This window comes from Myxine glutinosa, chromosome 4 (assembly GCF_964187855.1).
Source record: "Myxine glutinosa chromosome 4, kmMyxGlut1.1, whole genome shotgun sequence".
In the NCBI taxonomy this organism is placed as follows: domain Eukaryota; kingdom Metazoa; phylum Chordata; class Myxini; order Myxiniformes; family Myxinidae; genus Myxine; species Myxine glutinosa.
Window position 1 is genome coordinate 162,926,091 of NC_136264.1, and position 18,392 is coordinate 162,944,482.

General features: G+C 42.4%; 1 protein-coding gene across 2 annotated transcripts in view; it reads left to right on the top strand.

The window, feature by feature from the left end:
- The window catches only part of PDGFRA (platelet derived growth factor receptor alpha), a 124,149-nt gene that overhangs the window by 96,337 nt on the left and 9,420 nt on the right, over positions 1-18,392 (top strand). For both annotated transcript variants that reach the window (XM_068103933.2, XM_068103932.2), the window contains exons 19-20: positions 8,987-9,098; positions 17,147-17,246. In XM_068103933.2, the coding sequence (XP_067960034.2) occupies positions 8,987-9,098; positions 17,147-17,246 (212 nt within the window). The remainder of the gene's footprint in view (positions 1-8,986; positions 9,099-17,146; positions 17,247-18,392) is intronic.

Below are 18,392 nucleotides of genomic sequence, written 5' to 3' on the forward strand. Positions count from 1 at the left end.
CTGGTTTTAAAGGGCCGCAGACACAGAAAATCATGTTTGGTTTAATTAATAGATATTGCTTCACTTAACACTTAATCGTCCTTTTTTTTGAATAAATATCACTCGATTGGCCCCTGCCACCCAAAAAACGGCGATTTGATTGCTCATGGGACTGGCTACGTCATCGAGGGAATTTTTGTTGCTGCTGGTAGTTTTTATCTGGTAGTGGAGTCCCGCCCCTAAAATTGTGATGTTCATTCATGATGTCACCTGTGTGATGTAATCGAGGGAAAGGTTTCTCAGCACGCAATGATAACTGCCCGATCAATAATCTTCTGATAGTCAAAATCATTATTAAAAACTACCAGCAGCAACAAAAATTCCCTCGATGACGTAGCCAGTCACATGAGCAATCAAATCGCCGTTTTTTGGGTGGCGGGGGCCAATCGAGTGATATTTATTCAAAAAAAAGGACGATTAAGTGTTAAGTGAAGCAATATCTATTAATTAAACCAAACATGATTTTCTGTGTCTGTGGCCCTTTAAGTATAACATTTTCACCAGCTCTGACAAGTTTCACATCGATTGGTAAAGCGGTTTTGGAGAAGGGATATTTTTTAAATATTGGCTTTCAAGCTAATATGGTTGCCACACCACATGACTAAAATGTACACTCTGCATATGTATGGGTAGGGAGGGGATCATGTTTGTGAAGCTTTGTGTTGATCCGATAAGATTCGTTTTTCTATCCAAGATGGCTACCAAACCACATGACCTTCGACATCATAATTTTCAAACTATTTGCAACAGTGGTGTTCGATGATATTTGTAAAATTTCGCATCAATAGGGTAAGCAGTTTCAGAGATATAATTATTGAATATTTTCCTTCAATCCAATATGGCTGCCACACCATGTGACTAATTATGTTTCCGTGATCAACTTTTAACCACCATGCCTAGTCAATGACACAATTGACACATGTAAAGTTTTGAGTCAATAGATTTGGTGGTTTGGGAGAAGATGTTTTTTTAAGGTTTTAGGTTAAATCAAATATGGCTGCCAAACCATGTGACCTATAATGTCATAAATGTAATATGTCAATACAAATGAGTCATAGATCACGTGCATGCAATTTCAGATTTTTAGGATAAGGAATAATTCGATTAAAACATTTTTGGCTGATTTCACACAATTCCTTATGGAACTTCAGCTGAAGTTCTTATGTAACTTCACCGATGATGTCATCATTATCATGCTTTTGGTCCCCATTGGGAGCACTTGACAATGTGCCAAGTTTCAAAATTTTCCATTCAGCGGTTTCCGAGAAATAATTTCTTAATTATTTGCGTTTAATCCAAGATGGCTGACATGCCACGTGACCTATGACATCACAATTATCAAAAAAATATTCTGCATGGGTGTCACTCCTACCCTGAAAGTTTTATCTCAATCGGACATATGGTTTGCTGCGAAAAACGGGGTTTAGCCCGTACGGAAGTACGCATGTACAGACAACCGAAGACATAACGAGGTGGTCAGAGGCATAATAATAATAAATAAATAAATAAATAAATAAATAATAATTATATATATTATATATACTAGGGCATTGCCCGTACTATATCTATATCTAAAATTATATCCCCCCCCTCTATTTACATGAAATGGTTTGGTCCAAAGCGAACGGCTTGCGAGTACGGTGACAATCCCCCCCCTCTATTTACATGCAATGGTTTTGGTCCAAAGCGAACGGCTTCCGGAGTTTGGTAAAGAAATCGCCATCGCGTGCACAAACGCGCAGGAAAGCGAATGAATCGCAAATTCGGTTTTATTAGTTTTAAAACATAGTTTAACGCCAACATAGTTTGCAAACGTGAAATAAATGAATACGCTCTCAAATGTGCCATCCGAGGCAGAGTGTGTCCTCCACGTTCGGCACACGCGATCGTTCGCTGCTCTCTGATTGGTTGAATCGTTTTTTGGACATAGCTCGGTAAGTAATTGTCCGATTAATATGAAACCTTGAAAAGGCACATCCTCGGGTCCCCAGCAATATACCTGGCAAGTTAAAAGTATATCGGACCCGTGGTTGTCGAGAAACAGCGGTCACAGACAAACAGACGTACAAACGTACAGACGTACAAACGTACAGAGATTACTGGAATTATAGATAGATATATATATATATATATACATATATATATATATATACATATATATATATATATACATATATATATATATACATATAGTATACAATATATATATATACATATACATATATATATATATATATATATATATATATACATATATATATATATACATATATATATATATATATATATATATATATACATATATATTATATATACATATATATATATATATATATATATATATATATATATTGTTACAGACGCCGTTTTAGATGTTAGTTTACCGAGCGGTTTGGTATTACCCCGTCCGAACAGTTACTCCCCGATTAGAACCCGATCCCGCCCGATTCCACTCGAACGTTGGCCGAATCGCGCTACGCTAAATCAATGAAGGAAAGGACACAACGGCTGGGATAAATGCAACGACACAAGGGGTACAGTTCTCAAGACCTCCGGAGGAGGATATAATTGGTGATGCAGAAACGGGTAGATTACACGGTAAGAAATAAAGCACAGAAAAGATGGGCACTTAGACACAGTCTTATCTATCCCCGACAGACCACAGACAAACGGGACAAGACTGACTTACACAGGGATTGATGGCAAGGAAGGACAGGCAGTCGATAGCACAAGGTGCACCTTGGCTCAGGGGCAGAATCAACATGGTCCGGTCCAGAGATGCGGGGAGGTATTGTAGCGCTCGGAGGTGGCGTCTTCTCTCTCCAAGCTGAGGGGCGCATCTGACGTCACCTCCCTCTTCCTGCGCATGCTCAGCGGGGAGTGACACGCCCTCGGCTCGTTGTCTCCGCCCCAGATGGAATCGGTCCGCCGCTTCTATTGGGTGCGGGGGGTTACCGGGCTCCGCCCTTGACGAGGAGCTGACAGCGAGCCCCTGCGTGGTAACCCCGTCGGAGCACATGTTCAATGGCGGCTAACCAAGCCGGAGTGAGGACGCACACTCCCCGCGCCGCCGCCGCTGTTGTTGTTGTTGTTGCTGTACCATGAGGAAGAGCTGCGGGGAGGTATTGGGAGGTCCTAAACTTTCTAACGGTGCCATACAATCACATTCTGGTGCAACGAAGAGTCAGAATTAATGGAAACGAGTCCTTAACTGACATAGACTAAGAATAACTAGCAAGATGTCCTATAGTTGTCTACGTGAGATGCGGTGGACCTGGATGCGACATTTAATGGGGGAAATAGGGGGAGGTCGGGTCTACAGAGTGTTGTTTACAGAAAATGGGACTAGGGAATGGGGGATTGGGGATAGTTGGGAAGTATTGGGAAATAGGGGAATATTTACAAGCGGATATGGATGGAGGCCAATCTCATATCTGCAACAATATATATATATATATATATATACAGACTTGGCATTTAATATGGAATATTTTTTTTGTGGGGGTGAACTTACTTTTCAAGATGTCTTGGAACCAAAAGTTCATTGGAATTATGTTGAAATTATTCTAGATTTTGTTAATGTGACCTTTAAAAGAAACAAAAACCACATTTGACATTTCGAAACAAATAAATTGATCCTTGAAAGTGATGTAAACTGATATCGAACTCAATTCACAGACAGTACTGTGTTAAACTTCTGTACGTTTTCCAGAAATATCTCTTTATTTTGCACATTAGCCAATTTTTTTTTTAACAAAAACAAAGTTAAATTACGACTGGGATTACAGACAGTAAAATTACAGTTCAGTACTTCGTGTAACCCCCACGAGCATTCAGGAGAGCACGTACACGTTGAGGCATGCTGTTCACGAGATTTGCCAAGGTTTGGACAGGAATCGCTTGCCATGCAGTTACAATAGCCTGCTGCAATTCACGCACAGAGGTCGGCCGCTGGTCTAAGTGGTCGATTTGACGCGTTAATTCTGCCCACAAGTTCTCTATCAGATTCATATCCGGGGACATGGCAGGCCACTCATATGTCCTTCACCACGGTCAGCAAGAAAGTGTTGGATCATGCGAGCACGTTGAGGCCGTGCATTGTCAGCCTGGAAGGCAAAGTTTCCTCGAAAGGCTGCACGAGCAAATGGAAGCAATGTTTCTTCCAGAATGGCCCTGTACTTGAACTGGTTCAGGTTTCCATTCAGAACAACCAGGTCAGTTTTGCCCCCTGCATGAAAAGCAGCCCAAACGGTCACCCCACCACCTCCAGCTTGGACTCTTGGCACTATATAATCTTTGTTGTAGGCTTCATGCACTTGTCTGCGCACTCCGACGTGGCCATCTTGACGACCACCAGAAATCTAGACTCGTCACTGAAGATCACGTGATTCCAGTGTCCTGGCTGCCATTGACGGTGCTCTCTGGCCCACTGCAATCGGCGCTGACGGTGTTGTCTGGTCAGGCGTGGCTTTCTCAGGGGACGCCTTGCACGATAGCCTGCTTGAACCAGTCGTTGGTTGACTAGCCTTCTGGATACAGGCACATTTGTCAGTTGCTGCCACTCAGCCCTAAGCCGATTAGCTGACTTGGTACGGCCATTGCGGACTAACCGGTGCAGCTGGCAATGATCCCTCCTTGTGGTTCTGCGGGGACGTCCTGGCCTCGGTATTGGAGTAGGGACACCCCTCTGAGCATTTCGTTTCAGGATCTTTGACACCTGACCTTGAGTGATGCCATACTGCCGAGCAATAGCATGCTGTTTCATGCCGTAATTTCGTAAAGCCACCACTCCATGACAAACAGCATTGTCGAGTTGACGGAGCATCTCCAGAGGAAGCGGCAATAACTTTTGGAGATGTGTCGCAGTTGTTTTCCACTAATACAGAGCGCAACAACCCTTGTGTACCTGACTGTGAAGCCAATCATCAAATGCACCTGTCCGTACATTTTGCCACGCACCTGTGATATAATCCTGTTGTTGACTTCTTGCTGTGACAGACAATCAGTGACATGGTTCTTTTAACAAATAAATCACCAAAGTGCAAAAGAAACTCACCAGATTGATATACTGAGTTAAGAAAGTAAACCCAAGTCAAGAAAAAAAAAAAATTCCATATTAAATGCCACGTCTGTGCATATATATATATATATATATATATATATATATATATATATATATATATATATATACATATATAAATTACTAGCAGAGGTACCCGGCTTTGCACGGGAGTGGGAGGAGGAGGGGAGGGGGGAAGAGGAGGGGGAGGGGAACGGGGGGGGAGGGGGGGAGGGGGAAGCGGGGGAGGAGGAGGGGGAGGGGGGGAAGAGGAGGGGAGGGGAATGGGGGGGAGGGGGAAGGGGGGGGGGAGGGGGGAGGGGGAAGGGGGGAGGGAAGGGTGCGGGGGTGCCCAGGGGAAGAAGGGCCCCCTCCCCCTCCCCCTCCCCCCCCCCGTTCCCTCCCCCCCCTCCCCCTTCCCCCTCCCCCTCCCCCCTTCCCCCTCCTCCCCTCCCCCTCCCATCCCCTTCCCCCTCGTTCCCCTCCCCTTCTCTTCCCCCTCCCCTCCTCCTCCCCCTTCACACCAGGGGGGTTGACTCAGCCTGTCATCCCACCGAGGTCGGAAGTCGGAACTCATTGTCGTCAAATAAATGTAGCCTGTATGTTTCACTCTTTGTCACATGCCGTTGGTCCCATGTCAATCGGATGAAGTTGAAAAATTAACGTTACGAAGGTTCTCTCGGACGTACTGATTCCGAATAATGAAGTTGAAAAATTAACGTTCCGAAATACGCTAATTACGCTAACAGAAGCGCTGGAGGGAGCACTGCGCTCCCTCCCTTAGATTCCCTCCCTCTTCTGCTAGCGCTAATTACGCGTAACACACTAATTTTAAAACCCGAAGTTTTTTTAATTTTAAGGTGTGCTGTAGTCAGAAGCGCTAGAAGCGCTGCGCTCCCTCCCTTCGAATCCCTCTCTCTTCTGCTAGTGCTAATAATACGCTAATTTTAAAACCGAAATTTTTTAAATGTTTATGTCTCCGTGACATTCCTGGGACCATCCCGAGTCGAACAGTACTTTCCGCTCGCAAATCCGTCCACGGGTTCTCGAGATCTTAGAGATCATAGATAGATCAGGATACAGACACAGAGGCCAACTCTACTTTATATATATAGATACATATATAAATATATATATATATATATATATATATATATATACATATATAAATATATATATATATATATATATATATATATATATATATATATAAATATATATATATATATATATATATATATATATATATATATATATATATATATATATATATATATATACATATATAATCGGGAGATTAAATCAGACGCAGACGTAGCTGAAGGACTTCGATCTTTAATTTTTGACAAGCTTTCGACCAACAAAGGTCTTCTTCATAGTCGTCCCCAAGTTCAACGGAACTTGGGGACGACTAAGAAGAAGACCTTTGTTGGTCGAAAGCTTGTCAAAAATTAAAGATCGAAGTCCTGAAGCTACGTCCGCGTCTGATTTCGATTATTTATTCAATGCAAATGAGACGCCCTGCTCGTACTGTGGAGTTTCTACTATTTCTCACAGTTATATATAATATATATATATACTAGCTAGGCTCGGCTCGCTGCGCTCGCCTCACCACGCGTCGATACTGAAGAACGGGCTTATTTTAGCTGAGGCTAATGACTGTACCTGAGTTGCTGTGTTGTCATGATTTTCACCAATCATAATACAAACAATTACTTTGCACAAATGTATTTGTTGTGTTTGTGATATTACATTTTTATAGGCAATTTAGGTTGAAGATTTAGGTTGAATGTTTTTTTTTTCAAGAAAAAACCCCTCAGCACATACACAGGGGTGGGGTAGGTGTAGATTGGAAGTTTGGGACGATTACACCTCACCACCACGTAATTCAAAACACCTCACCACCACGTAATTCAAAACACCGCACCACCACGTAATTCAAAACACCTCACCACCATAAAACACGTAATAAAACACGTAATAAAACACCTCACCACCAAGAAATTAAAAACACCTCACCACCATGAAATTGAAAACACCTCAAAGCCCTGGTCCCTGGCCTTAGTCCCTGGTGTTGGGCTAGCGGCTAGGGTGCCGGCTTAGGATCCTAGGATCCTGGGTTCGAATCCCGGTCAATCGCTGAATTAACGCCAGGGGGGGTTGACTCAGCCTGTCATCCTTCCGAGGTCGGCTAATTGAGTACCAGTTCACTGGTAATTCCCTGCTTGTCGTTAAAGGCGGCAAAAAGGGTTGGCGTCAGGAAGGGCATCCGGCCGTAAAACATTGCTTCAAAAAGGGGACCGAAAAAACAACAACAACCACAGTTCCCGAAAAAGGCCAACCCCCGCTTGCGGGGAAAAAATGGCCTCTAAAGGTGTGTTTTTTTTTTTTTTTTTTTTCCACAGCCATCAAGCACGTAATAAAAACACCTCACAGCCATAAAACACGCAATAAAAACACCTCACCACAACGAAATTAAAACACCTCACAGCCATAAAACACATAATGAAAACACCTCACAGCCATAAAACACGTAATAAAAACACCTCACCACCATAAAATTAAAAACACTTCACAGCCATAAAAACATAATAAAAACACCTCACAGCCATAAAACACGTAATAAAAACACCTCACAGCCATAAAACACGTAATAAAAACACCTCACCACCACAAAATTAAAAACACCTCACAGCCATAAAACACGTAATAAAAACACCTCACAGCCATAAAACACGTAATAAAAACACCTCACAGCCACGAAATTCAAAACACCTCACATCATTTAAAAACACCTCACCACCAAGTAATTCAAAACACCTCACCACCACATAATTCAAAACACCTCATCACCAACTAATTCAAAACACCTCACCACCACCTAATTAAAAACACCTCACCACCACATAATTAAAAACACCTCACCACCACGTAATTAAAAACACCTCACCACCACATAATTAAAAATATCTCACCACCACGTGATTCAAAACCACCACAACGTTATTAAAAACACTTCACAACCACGGAAACAAAAGTTTGAGGGAGTCTTTAAGTGACAACACAGACACTGCCCAGATGTGTTGATATAGAGATAAATGACTGTACCCGAGTTGCCGTTTTGTCATGGTTTAAACCAATCATAATTCAAACAATTATTTTGCACAAATGTATTTGTAATATCCGTGATATCACATTTTATAAACAATTGAAGTTGAAAACAAAAAAAAATTCCCCAAAAAAATTCCAAAAAAAAAATTGCTATTTAAAAAACAAAATACCCTTAGGACATACCGACGAGAGAGATATGTGCATTCCAGAAATTTGGTACGATTTCACAAAAGTTTGAGAAAGTAGTTCAGTGACAACACAGGACAACACAACAAACACAGGACAGGACAGACGCTGCACAGATATATATATATATATATATATATATATATATATATATATATATATATATATATATATATATATATAAAATATATATATATATATATATATATATATATATATAAATATATATATATATATATATATATATACCATTTTCTGTGGCTGCTGGGAGATGGCAGCCTGTAGAAAATCAGTTCTAAATAGCTTTTTGAATATTTGAATAAGTTTGACTTAGTGGTAACTGGTAAGTGTGGTGGTTGTGCTGGTTGGTGGACATGGTATATTTAAGGTAAGATATGCTTGATTTAATGTATCATCATATGATGGAATGTGTTATCATATAATGGATTTGATATCAATCGATAATACCAATGAAGTATTTCACTGATGGCTATAAATTCCCCTTTAAAAAAATGAGTGTGAGGCTAGAAGGGATGTCCCGATAAAAGTCATTTCTGTGTAATAATGAATCCCTCCTTGTGGTATGTGCAGACCTTCCTGCCGGTGAAATGGATGGCTCCAGAGAGCATATTTGACAACATTTACACCACTCAGAGTGATGTCTGGTCTTATGGAATTCTTCTGTGGGAGATTTTTTCTCTTGGTACGTCAATCTCGCACTATTTATGTAGAATCAACCTGTTTATTTTTCTGATATTGTGAAAAAAGATGTTTGGTGTTTCAACTAAGGAATTGAAGGTGCCTCAGTGTACCTGGAATTTTTGTTCAAAATGATGCAGTTTAATAGTTTATACCACATTTTATTCATTCTTATTAGCAAGCCTTAGGTTTGTGACATCTTTTAGGTTAGAAAGTATGATGCAAAATGGTGTTTTTTCTTATTTCTTAAGTTGAAGTAAGAGATGAACACACCTGGATTGTAACCCAGAAACTTTGGCTTTCATGGTGAGAACTAAGTTTTCTCTGACCAAGAAAGAAAGAAATTGCTAAATGCACAAATTTTTTCTTTTTAATGAGCAAATATCCTAACAATTATTTGTTTTTTCAGTACATTGACAAAAACATTTTTCAATCTTACGATATGGAAGAACGCGATGATATGGACTCCCAAGAAAGTCAAGGCCAAAGAAAAAATATTCTGGAGTAAACATTTGGACAATTTAATTAAACTCAATTTTGGGGGTTTCTTGGAATGTAAAATATCCACAAAGAGCTATATAGTCCTTGAGCCAGACCAAAAGTAATGCTCCGGCGGGGGGAGTAATTCTCATTATGATTTTCCATTAGACCAATGTCTCAAGTGTCAGAAAAGGTGTGATGCACATCTGAGAACGGTAGCTTAGTGCCCGGATGGACGCCATCTTTGAAACCACCCAGCTCGAAAATGCCCATTTGGTGGGGTACATTGTTGCACGTGTATCTGGACTTCTATACTAGCTATCGATGTGCGGTTGACGACTAAATATACGTCCGATGTGTACCGTCTAAATAAAAAATAATATGAAGCATTTTGTTTTAGATTAATTATTATAAAAATCAATTATCGAAAAAAAATCATATATTTTTCAATATTTTATTATTAGACTTGTACTTTTTTTAGTGAAACAACACTGGTATGATTTTCCAAATTATGCATTGTGCTACACCGTTTATCTGTCTATAAAAATAACTCAAAAACTAAAACATATCATCCACCACGAGTTTACAACAAATAAATGTAAAGAGGCATAAAATGACTTAGGCCGCCGCTGGCATTATCTATTCTGACGATAACGCAAGTTAGGAATGTCGTACGGAGAGGATTTTAACACCATACGATATCTAATAAGCAGGCGGAAATTGTTACATAGGAAATCTGCACTTTGGTGGCCATCTTGGATTTCAAAATGGCCGCCAATTATATTAATTAGTCATTACTAGAGTTTGGAAAGACGTATGGAGCTGATTTTAACACCATACGATGTATATTCCTAATAAGCAAGCGGAGGTATCATTGAACATGTCATGTTTTAGTCAAATAACACCGGTATGATCTTCCAAATTATACATTTTGCTAAACCGTTTATCTGTCTATAAAGATTTTCAGGCAATTTGGCCTGCATTATAATAGAGAACAACATATGCTATACAATATACAGTGCACACAAAGTTAATCATCAGAGTCGCCATCAGAGTCATTGGCATCCTGAGCCACGATAGCATCATCCTGCACCATGTTGGAGCATCCCTGCAGCTGACACACAACAGTGCACTTCAACCCATTCAGTATGCAGGAGCAATCTGACGGTCGACACGTCCTTCTGCATGTGCATGAGATGAGATTCAAGACGACATCTGGAGCTGGTAGACCCGCCATCCATCGGATTGTGAGCGAACCGCCATCATCGAGTTCCCAACCATGTCCTGCTGATGGTGTTGGGACGTCTGGTAGGTTGTCAAGGCTGCGTCGCCAGATAGCCGCCTGATAGTTGGCCCTAAGCGTATGCTGCATCAAGGAGTCTTCACAAGGCGGCAAATGTCCAGATTCGATCTGGCCCTTCTTTGCACAGAACATGTGATAACGGAGCGAATTAACACCGACGATCTTCGTGTTCTTGGCGTACAGCTGACACGTGAAGGCCTGAATGCTATTGAAGACGTCTGTTGGTACATTCCACGAAGATCCCAGATCTGTGAATGCTTGAAGATACAGCTCATTCGCTTGCACAAGCTTCAAAGCCTTTATCTTTCCTTGGCTAGCCAGAGCACTCACAGTGTCACACCCGCTCCATGCATGAAGCCCTGGCAATGCACTGCAAACTCCAGACCCCAATACCGCAGCCAACTTTCCAACGTCGATCATTCTGACTCGAACCTTTGTTCCTCGTCTGATGAAGAGCTGACTATCGATGGTTTTGCTGAGATGAAGACTGATGATCAGAACGTCGGTGTCATCTGCCACTAAGATGATCGTCTTGTAGTGGGTAGCGGCGTGCTTTGCGTGGAGAAACATACGCGTGTCTGCTTCCTCGTGGCTACATTCGAGTGCTTGCACCAACTTCCACCTATCGCGGGTCAGTACCAGACATTTTTCACCACAGGTGACATACAGTGTTCTGTTGCCTAGCTTTTCGCGATTTGTTTCATGTTTCCACGACTCCGCCAGAAACACAACCAGTTTCTCCTTTGTCTGGCTGCAAGCAAGGAGATGCCGCCAGTTCATGATTTTGTGTGCGGGTCTGATCTCGCTGAAACTGATGCCTTCATTTGAACCGCGGTTCACACGCTCAGCTGCTTTGATGGATTCTTCTGTGTATGTGTCAAAGACAACATCGATGCGCTCACTGCCTTGACCAGCGTGAAGCGCTGCAGCAAGGATGCGGTCAGATAGTTCTTCGAACGTGTCGTTCTCGCCATGCATCTTTTGTATGAGAGCCATCGCATCAATTATTGTTGCACTTCGCTTGTCAACGTTCTCGGCTGGTTCCACAAGACCTTCCATGTGTTTCGCAAGTGCAGCTTTGTTCGTTTTTTTCATTGACCCATCAACGTTTGCCAAAGACCATGGTAACGGCCCTAGTGGGTGACAAAGGACAAGTTGCATGTCGAGGTTCCTTGTCTTGGCGATGAGTATCATGGTGGCAAACAGTTGTCTGTCAGCTCTCAGGACGATCTCCTTGTTTGTGCCCTCCACAACTTTCTGCTTGATCTTACCAAAGGTCTTCAAGTTTAGCTTGTTCAATGTGTCATGAAAGCCTGTTCCCTCTTCAAGACGTTTCTGGAAGCTTTGATACGCCGCTTCCCCCTTTTGCAGGGTGTTGAGTAGGTCATTAGAAACGTCCTCCCTCGCAGCCGCTCCGGTAGATATACTGAGAAGACATGACGGATCATCGGCGAATGGATTGGTCCAGTCATTTTCCAGTAGATCACAGATAGCTGTGACGCCAGACTCATCACGTTTGATGCGAGAAGTAGACAAGTCAGGGTGCTTGGCGTGAGATGTGTCGCTGCCATTCACAAGGATAGTTTCTCGTAGTTGCCTCAGTGCAGTAGCCCGATTTTCTGCAGTTAGATAGTATCGTGACACAGCCCCTTGTCGAAGACTAAAACCTCGTGTTCCTCCAGCTGTTTGCGTATCTTTGTTTACTGTTTCTTCTGTTGTCTGATCAACAACGATTCTGGCAAATGGATTCCCTGGTCTAAGCTGTACGGAGAAGTAGCCTTGATTGAAATGCCTGTACAACTCGGGGCATGTTTCGTGGAGTTGCGTCATCTGTGCATAGTACACTGGTAGATATCTAGCATAGTTCACCTTGTTCATTGCGAAACACCAAGGGATCACTCTTCTGACACAAGCCAAGTGAAGCATCCAGTCGCCTTCTCTATCCGCACGAATCAACCCCAGCAGGGTCTCTACCATATCAATATACATCATCCAGAAGCGAGCCAGGTCTCCATGTTTGGTTCGCAGAAAATGTAGGTATTTCGCGAACATGTCAAAGCTCTGTACACATGAATCATCATCGAGAGCAGCAGCGAGAGTCTCGTGGCAAACATCCTCCTTGATGCTGCGAATTTTGAGGTCAGTGCTTCGAATCTGGGGTTCCTTGTCAGGATGATTGCTTTCTATCCACACCTGGAAGCCCTTCCAAATGATGCGCATTAGTGCCTCGTACATCAACTTGTGGAGTCGCACAGCACGGTTGTATTGCTTGCCTTCCAGAACCCTGTTGATGGAACCTTCAGCGATTACTCCTGACTCAACAGCTACATCCCGAAGGCCTGCATCTCCAAACATTTTCCCAATGCTCGACATGAAGTTACAGATGGTATGGAAGTTCCCCATCATGAGCACAATTCTTCCATATCGATCGACATCTTTCCATGCTATTTCGGTCGCCTTAGCAAATAGTGCCTGGTCTAGCACCACCGGTATACGCTCAAGCTGAAGTGATGACATGATGTTCAGAGCTTCTCTGAGGATTTCTTGCACTGTTGCCATATCTGTGGCAGGCGCGTTTATAGTCGGCAGGTAGCCAACTACATCTTCCGTCACCTGAACACGATCTCTAGTCATGATGTTGAAACCAGTCCACGAACTGATTGTCTGGTCGCATGGTTCCAGCATGCGAGTCATAATCCATACGTGATTTCGGCGCTGCGCAAGGGATGTTGCGCCTGCAAGAGTGTCAGAAAGATCTGCAGGCTTGATTGCAGGTGGGCCCTCTCGTTTCCCACCGCTGTATATTGGAACTAAATCGCTGGATGACGGGATAGATCGCTTCTTATCTGCTTTGGATACTGCCGATGGAGGTTGGGGCGGCAAACACGACTGCGACTTCGGTTGGACGATGATACCGTTGACGCGATGCGATGTTCCGCCACCACTCAGCGATTCCTCTAGCCTGTCGATGTTATCGAATGCTAATACAGTCGGGACCGAAGGGTGCACATGTGACGGAAGTGGTACTGTATCTTTCTCCACACTTGCTAATTTGTCTATGCATAGCGCTGTCTCGATTTCTTCCAGAACTGTGTACGAACATCCGTGCCCGAGTCGATTCAATATTCTGATGACCTCTGTATTACCGGTGAGCGTTTTCATGACCCACGGAAGTAGGACATGCTTCGATGTTCTGATGGTACCCCGGTGTACAGCATTGATGATATCTTGAGCCATCGACCATACCAGTGTGTCGGCACGCGCAGAGCTACCCCCACTCCCGCAAATCAAAGTATGCAGAAATACACGAAGAGAATCTGGTATCTTCACGTAATCTGAAGTGAGTTCTGCTGGCTGAGGCGGCCAACGTTCATTGTAATGAGCATCTTTGATCTGGTGTCGCAGTGAAGTAGCTGCACGCACAATGTTACTTTCACCGTCCGTTCGTTCAAATGCTTTCACTTCTGCTTTCAGGTTTACGCACTCTGCAGCAATCTCTCGCTTTGTCAGATTATCGGGCATCAAGTATACACGGTGTTTCACATTGAAGAAGATGAGCGATTCTCCAAACTCTCTTTGTAATGTGCGCTGCAGATTCTTCTTGATGGAGTCACGAACATCAACTGAAAATGTATCTGAAGACAGGATATCTGTTGCAACATCAACTATTGGAACAATCCTCGGGTTCAAGAACAAGTCAGTGCGAATGAAATTGAATATACATCGTATCATTTCTTTTTTCTCGATATTATCTTCAATGTCAGTTTCTACTTGAGGTTTTTGGGGCCGTGTGTAGTTTCTATAGCAGGAGAAGTGGTAGTGAGCCTCAGCTGCAACCATATCTCGTGTAGTCAATGCCAAAACTCTCTCATCATTGCGAGCTGTCGCAGCATCTCTTATTGTCTTATCTGCTCGAAGTTCAACAGCCAAGACAACTGTTTCACGGGTACGACTGCCTTTTATGAATTTTGAAGCACGCTGGCAAAAAATGCATTTATCATCGTAGACCGTTGAAGTTGATCCTGTCTCTTCCCGTGATGATCGCCGTCGCACCGCATCGCCAGTATCAACTGAAGAACTTCTAGCTGCATTGGTCAAAGTAGCTAGGTGGTTTTTGTGAGTGAAGTCTGATCTACAAGCCCTATGGTATAATATTGGAATATTAGGAAGTTCAACTGCGCCTTCTTGGACTAGCTTTAGAATTGGATAAAAGTTTCTAACTGCGGCTGCGTCGCACAATGTCTTCCAAGAACTGTTGCCCGCTGCCTTGCTTAGTTCAGAGAGTGGCGACTTCTTGCTGCACAGGATGCACGTTCCGGACTCAGGTTCAATCTTCGCCCGTTTCGCCTCGACACCGGCCATCTCAGCTGAAAGAACACAAAGACTGACGTTAGATTACTCCGATATCCGAAAAGCTCGCCAGCTTATACATAGACATACTCATCCAAGTCAGTGAACATGTTAGATGGCGCCACAATACAACTCTATAATAGAGTTGTATGTGGCGCCATCTAACATGTTCACTTTTAGTTCTTAAGCCACCCACCCCCCCCCCCCCCCCCTCAGAAATTAATCAGGTCACCGCAACAAATCTCAGACTGAGATATAGAATATAGAATATAGATATAGAATAGACTGACGTCACTTTCGGCACTGGGTTCTGTGGGTTGATTATCGGCGGGAAATTCCAACTGACATAGTTTCGGTTTGTGGAAAGTGCATGCCTTTTCATATATTTTTTGTGTAAACTCGTGGTGGATGATATGTTTTAGTTTTTGAGTTATTTTTATAGACAGATAAACGGTGTAGCACAATGCATAATTTGGAAAATCATACCAGTGTTGTTTCACTAAAAAAAGTACAAGTCTAATAATAAAATATTGAAAAATATATGATTTTTTTTCGATAATTGATTTTTATAATAATTAATCTAAAACAAAATGCTTCATATTATTTTTTATTTAGACGGTACACATCGGACGTATATTTAGTCGTCAACCGCACATCGATAGCTAGTATAGAAGTCCAGATACACGTGCAACAATGTACCCCACCAAATGGGCATTTTCGAGCTGGGTGGTTTCAAAGATGGCGTCCATCCGGGCACTAAGCTACCGTTCTCAGATGTCCATCACACCTTTTCTGACACTTGAGACATTGGTCTAATGGAAAATCATAATGAGAATTACTCCCCCCGCCGGAGCATTCACTTCAAAATATGGCCGGTTGGCTCAAGGACTAATAGGGCATTTACAGACAGTCAGACTAGTCCATGTTGAGTTGTGATTTGCAGAGTCCTTTGTGGGGAACGGGTTTATTCCAGTCCACTAATGACTAACTTTTTTTGCAATACAATTATGAACTGATGGCTTGAGATAGAAGTTACATGGGAGACATTGTTGTTCAATCATTTTAGTTTAACATTTCTCTACACATGATCGACAAAAATAAGCATGCTTGAATAAAAAGCAGATAGATAACAACCTGTTGTATGAAATTATTGATGGAGCAGAGACACCAAGATACATCTTTAATCAACCCTGAAATGTCATACTGATCTTTTGCAAATAAATAATAATAATAACAAAAGATTTGAAGGTTTTTATGCTCAATCCAATATGGCTGCCGAATCGCGTGAACTATGACGTCATTGATTTCCATTCTCCTCTTATATTGTTGCGTAGAGCACGCTCAAGAAATTTCAAACTTATCGGATACAGCGCTGTATTTGTCGAATTATGACATCATAATTCCTGGAAGAGTGAGCTGACACAGGGTAAAAAGGCAACATTCTGGCAATGGGGCACTGGCACTGTAATTTTTCCTTAACCTGACTGCAAATATTTATTCATTCATTAATGTGGCATGCTCTATGCAGAGTGTCAGTTCTGCCAAAGCAGTTTCTTGGCTAGCATTACAATCGTGAATGGTCCGCCATTCCAACACAAGAAGTCAGGGCAGGAATTTGGCCAGGGTGCCAACTACAGCTGGCGAGCTGTCTCTTGATGAAGAACGGCTTTAACGTCCAGCAACTAATGCCGGCAGATAGGATGCCCATTTCAACGTTCATCTGAGGGATGGCACCCACATTGACGAATCACCCTGCCTGTGAAACACCAGGATAGTTTAATTATAACTAGGCCGAGATTTAAACCCAGGCTAGGCAGCTCATAGGGGAGTGTGGGCCATCCTGCCAGTCCATGCAAATATAATCACTGTAAATGCATTGAATGCAATTATTGTAATCAGGATGATAATGTGTCTTGTAGGTGGAACTCCTTACCCTGGCATGCCTGTGGATTCTCAGTTCTATAACAAACTCAAATGTGGCTACCGCATGGAGAGCCCAGAGCATGCTTCAGCAGATATGTGAGTTAATGTGTACATGAGTTCCCTGTTTGTTTTAATAGTGCATTCTCAAATGTAACATACTCATTTTATGTACTCCAGATATTGCTACTTCATACTTGATCAGGATTGTTCTTCACATCTTACTATAATTCACCAAATGTGCGTCTGTCCGTTCGAAGGTACGGCAAAAATGGCTGAACCGATCGCAACGATATTTTTGGTGGGTAATTCTGGGACCCCTTGGAGTAAAATAGGCTATATTGTTTTTCCAGGACCCCCTGGAGTAAAATAGGCTGTATTGTTTTTTCAATTTTTCCAATTTTCCAGTTTTTCCAAACAGGATGGAATAATGTTTACCGATATGAACAGTGATGTGGCTTTTGTTGAAATTCTACAAATACTGTTTATTTTACGTACCAGGAGAGAGTATATCGACTCCCGACGAACACTTCCTATATAAACGTGCGGCTCCGAAATAACACGGCAGCGTGTGCAAAGCGACTGAAAAACAGGTGGAGCGGCCGCTTCCGTGTTACAGATTCGGCGCACACTCTTCACACAAACGTGCGACTGAGAAAGACGTGTAGCGGCCGCTTCCGTTTTGCAGAATTCAATCTTTTTCAAAATGGGCGCCATGTACTGTTTAGATTTTGATGATTTGCGTGTGATATGATTCAACGGATGTTTATATGAATCGTTTAAAATAAAAAAGCCTTCAATTTCTGATATCTTGCCTCTTCAATCGGGCCTCCCAATTGAAGCCCCGCCAATAGGGCGGGTACCGTTGCTAGTTATGTAAATGACATTATTGGAATTTCGACATATTTCATGATTAATCCAAATTTAACTCAATGCTTTTTTTTTCACAGTGATAATTGCAGAGAATAAGCATTTATTTATTTATTTATCTCTATCTCTATCTCTCTCTCTCTCTCTCTCTCTCGCCCCCTGCTGGCCATCTGTTGTTGGGTCTGGCAAGATGGCGTGTGCTCGTGTTTGTGTGTTGTAGCTCTTGGCTCGTGTTGTTTTCGTCCTCTCCCCACCTCCCTTTTTACCTTTCCCTTTCCTTTGTTTTTTTTCCTTTTGTACTTTTGTCGTGTCTGTTGACCTTTTTCCTCCCTTCCTGCTTCGTTACCACCTGTCCCTCTTTTTCTCCTCCTTCGA